This window comes from Anguilla anguilla, chromosome 7 (genome assembly GCF_013347855.1).
Source record: "Anguilla anguilla isolate fAngAng1 chromosome 7, fAngAng1.pri, whole genome shotgun sequence".
In the NCBI taxonomy this organism is placed as follows: Eukaryota; Metazoa; Chordata; class Actinopteri; order Anguilliformes; family Anguillidae; genus Anguilla; species Anguilla anguilla.
Window position 1 is genome coordinate 33,478,598 of NC_049207.1, and position 3,479 is coordinate 33,482,076.

The 3,479-nt window shown below is 40.2% G+C and overlaps 1 protein-coding gene across 3 annotated transcripts; it reads right to left on the reverse strand.

Annotated features, from left to right (window-relative positions):
• Positions 1-808: 808 nt before the first annotated feature.
• Positions 809-3,042, reverse strand: LOC118232229. Of its 3 annotated transcripts, none has more exons than XM_035427016.1 (4): positions 2,958-3,042; positions 2,244-2,363; positions 1,441-1,614; positions 809-1,251 (listed from the first exon to the last, which is right to left on the reverse strand). In XM_035427016.1, the coding sequence occupies exons 1-4, from the start codon at positions 3,016-3,018 to the stop codon at positions 941-943; spliced, it is 666 nt and encodes a 221-aa protein (XP_035282907.1). In that variant the 5' UTR covers positions 3,019-3,042; the 3' UTR covers positions 809-940. The 3 variants fall into 3 exon arrangements, with proteins under 3 accessions (XP_035282907.1, XP_035282905.1, XP_035282906.1); XM_035427014.1 differs by having other exon boundaries at positions 809-1,229; positions 1,365-1,614; XM_035427015.1 differs by having other exon boundaries at positions 809-1,114; positions 1,304-1,614.
• Positions 3,043-3,479: the final 437 nt, after the last annotated feature.

Consider the following 3,479-nt stretch of genomic DNA (forward strand, 5'->3'; position numbering starts at 1 on the left):
TGAGGAGCTAATGAAAGAACTCAACCTCACAGGCAGAAAGACACGCATCTTACTAAAGACTATGGGGGAGAAAAAGATTGTTAGAAGTCACATAGTGTCAGGCTTGGAAGTGAGCAGCTTAGACTGAAACAAATTCCTGGGGCTCCCAGATACATACTCCCAGAAGACCATTCCGGCAACTAAAGGTAACATTCCGTTAAAAGAGGACGTCGACAAGTGGCCTCACCTTCAGCAGGTGTTAAGGCCATGATACACGGGCAACTTTTTTGGGCAATATTGCCAGCAACATTGCCAGCAACTCAAGTTGCCCTGATACACTGGTGGCAATGGGCAATGGGCAACGTAACTGAAAAAGAACAAGAAACTGGAGATGTAATTCCAGGATCTTGGCAAGAAGAACCAGAGTGCCTACTACAGCTGGAACCTACTCATGACAGAAACCCAACTACTGATGCCAAAACTATCAGACAAGAGTTTACCTCCTACTTGTGTACAAATGGAGCAGTCAGTTGGCAGAACAGTGCCATTTCCTTGTAGTGCATGATGTTCCTGACCTATGACCTATGAAGGTCTCAACATACTATAGATTTTAGAAGTAAAGCATATAACTTCTTTACCCAATTCAAATTAAGGAAGGGGAATTAAGTGATTAAATTAATTTGAATTAATTTATATGTATTTATATTTATTCAATTAATTTATTACACATTTATTCAAAATAATTTTTCATTCAAATTCACACTGCACATAGAAAAGTAATGAAAACAAGTGAACAGGTGATTATAAAATGAAATTTTGTTAGATTTTATTGAACATTTGTAAACACCTGTTCCCATGGGCCTTACACATTAATTACAGTATAGTCTTTTCTCTTGTATGTTATTACTTAAATAAAATGGGTAATAAAAAAACTCATTGGTTAAACTAGTTCTATCTGAGATTACTCTTCTATATTGGTATGTACAATTTCAATAATCTTCCTCTTCACACTCCTCAGTTTTTCCACCGGCACCTCTTGCAGACACTCATCTAAATATTTTAAAAATCCTGCATGTGCTGACTCCGACTTCTGTTCTTGTCTTTTCAAGCACTCCAAGGCATACTCCATTGCCACCTCTGCTTTGCTGATGTCCCCTGTTTTTTGTTTTTTTACATTTTTGGAAGTGGTCTTGTCTGGAGTTGCGGTTTCAATTTGGATGGGTGGAGTTGCGGTTTCAATTTGGATGGGTTGGGATTGGGATGGGATATTATCTTCGGTCTCATTGGGTTCTCCTCCTTCTTTCAAGGCATACTCCATTGCCACCTCTGCTTTGCTGATGTCCCCTGTTTTTTGTTTTTTTACATTTTTGGAAGTGGTCTTGTCTGGAGTTGCGGTTTCAATTTGGATGGGTGGAGTTGCGGTTTCAATTTGGATGGGTTGGGATTGGGATGGGATATTATCTTCGGTCTCATTGGGTTCTCCTCCTTCTTTCAAGAAAAGCAGGTCTTTATAGTATTTCCATCTTGGAATGTAAACGTCATCTGCTCCATCGCCTGACCGCTTACTGGATGCTGCTTTATTTTCCCACTGAAAGGTTGTCCGCATGTTTTTGAATTTTTTTTTAATGATATCGACTGCAAAGGATAAGGAGAGAATTTTCGTAAAGCTTTTAAAGTGAATTTTGTTAATACAGTTAACAAAAATTAACAGTTAACAGTTAATACAGCCTACTCAGCTCCACTCTCATTACCCTGGAGCCCTGGGCCTAGTGCCAAGCTACTGGCCAACAGTGTTGGGGAACATTACTTTTAAAAGTAACTTGTTACATTACAACGTTACTTCCATTAAAAGTAACTTGTTACGTTACAATGTTACTTACTGAGAAAAGTAACATGTTACATTTACTTTTGCGTTACCAAAAATGAAAGCCCCTCTGTAGCTGTCAATGTGCAGTGTCTGTTTGTCTGTCTGCGTCTATGACATAATGTGACACACCCATTATGTCTGTTTGTGTATGTTCAGTAATGTACTGTAGTTGGGGTGATGAGCATACTGTGACCCAACTGCTCATTTTGGTTGGTTGTATTATTCTTAATGGAAATTAGGCAAGATACTCTATTCACAGAGAAATAGCTAGGTGGGCATATTGCCTTGGCTGCATGTGGACTCCACATCACCACCGAGCGTGTTGCTAAAACTTACAGGAGCACCCATTTAAAAAGACCTATAAGTTATCATTAACTGCCCCTTTTCAATTTCCTACCTGTGACAACAACTTCTGTCTGTGCAGAATTTAGTTGATTGCACAAGGCCTCCATACATCTGTCCCTCCTGTCTTTGTCTTTGTAGACCTCAAGCTTCACTTTCCAAAGGCACGGGTGTTCTGTTATAAATGAAATGGAGAGAGAGGGATGTGATGTGGGGGGGAGAGAAATCGGGACCTCAACACAGACTCTGACTGGCACACACACACACACCTAGCTTGCTTCATCAGTCACACACACACACACCTAGCTTACTTCATCAGTCACACACACACACACACCTAGCTAGCTTCATCATAGTCACACACACTCACACGCACACAGCCAGCAAGCGAGTTAATTAAGCTAGCTAAGTTAGGTACTTGCTAGCTAACGTTAGATAGCTAGCTTGATACTAGCTACCATCGATTTTTTTAAGGTAAATACTACGCTTATTCAATGTGCTAGCTATGAATATTGGGTCATATTAATTACCCAGGTTCTGTTACTTTGACAGATTTCCGTCAAATAATTAATTTAATCCAAATTATGCATACATTTATGACTGACGGAGCCCATGGTAACCATGGAAACGTACGAAAACATTAGTAGTAACTTATGCTAATAAATAAAGATAGCTGAGAATACAGTTGATGACAGTTGTTGAAAAACAATTCACAATACATGTATATTCATAATACATGAGAACAACACATTTTAATGATTCAATTTACCTGAGAAAAATGAAATCAGTTGCCTCTCCATTTCTTCGCTCCAGGCAAGATTGGCCGCCATCTTCGTCGATTTTCTTCAGCCAAGAAAAGTAGTCACATGACTACAATCTGTATTCTGATTGGAGGATCCCGAAAAGTTGCCTACTGTGTTGCCCCATCGATCTAATTTCCCAGATAATGAAAAGTTGCCGCTTTTCAATAGAAAATATTGCCGGCAATCGTTGTCAGCAATATTGCTGGCAATATTGCCCAAAAAAGTTGCCCGTTGGCCTTTACTCCCGAAAATAGATGCAGAGATAGGACTGCTTATTGGAACTAATGCGCCCAAGGCTATTGAACCCTGGCAGGTCATTGCCAGTGTTGACGACGGTCCATATGCTGTAAGAACACGGCTTGGCTGGACCATCAATGGACTTCTCCGGGAAGACACTGGTCACAGTACAACATGTGGGCTGAGACAGGTTTCAGCCAACCATATTTCAGTTGCCAGACTGGATGAACTCTGGAGTCACCAGTACTTCC

What these genes read in the sequence shown, in the direction of transcription:
- LOC118232229 (XM_035427014.1), bottom strand. Translation starts at nt 3,018, where the DNA reads ATGGCGGCCAATCTTGCCTGGAGCGAAGAAATGGAGAGGCAACTGATT. An exon ending in GACAGAAGTTGTTGTCACAG is followed by an intron (nt 1,615 to 2,243) that starts GTAGGAAATTGA and finishes TATCCTTTGCAG; the next exon opens with TCGATATCATTAAAAAAAAA. An exon ending in CAAATTGAAACCGCAACTCC is followed by an intron (nt 1,230 to 1,364) that starts AGACAAGACCAC and finishes ATCCCAATCCCA; the next exon opens with ACCCATCCAAATTGAAACCG.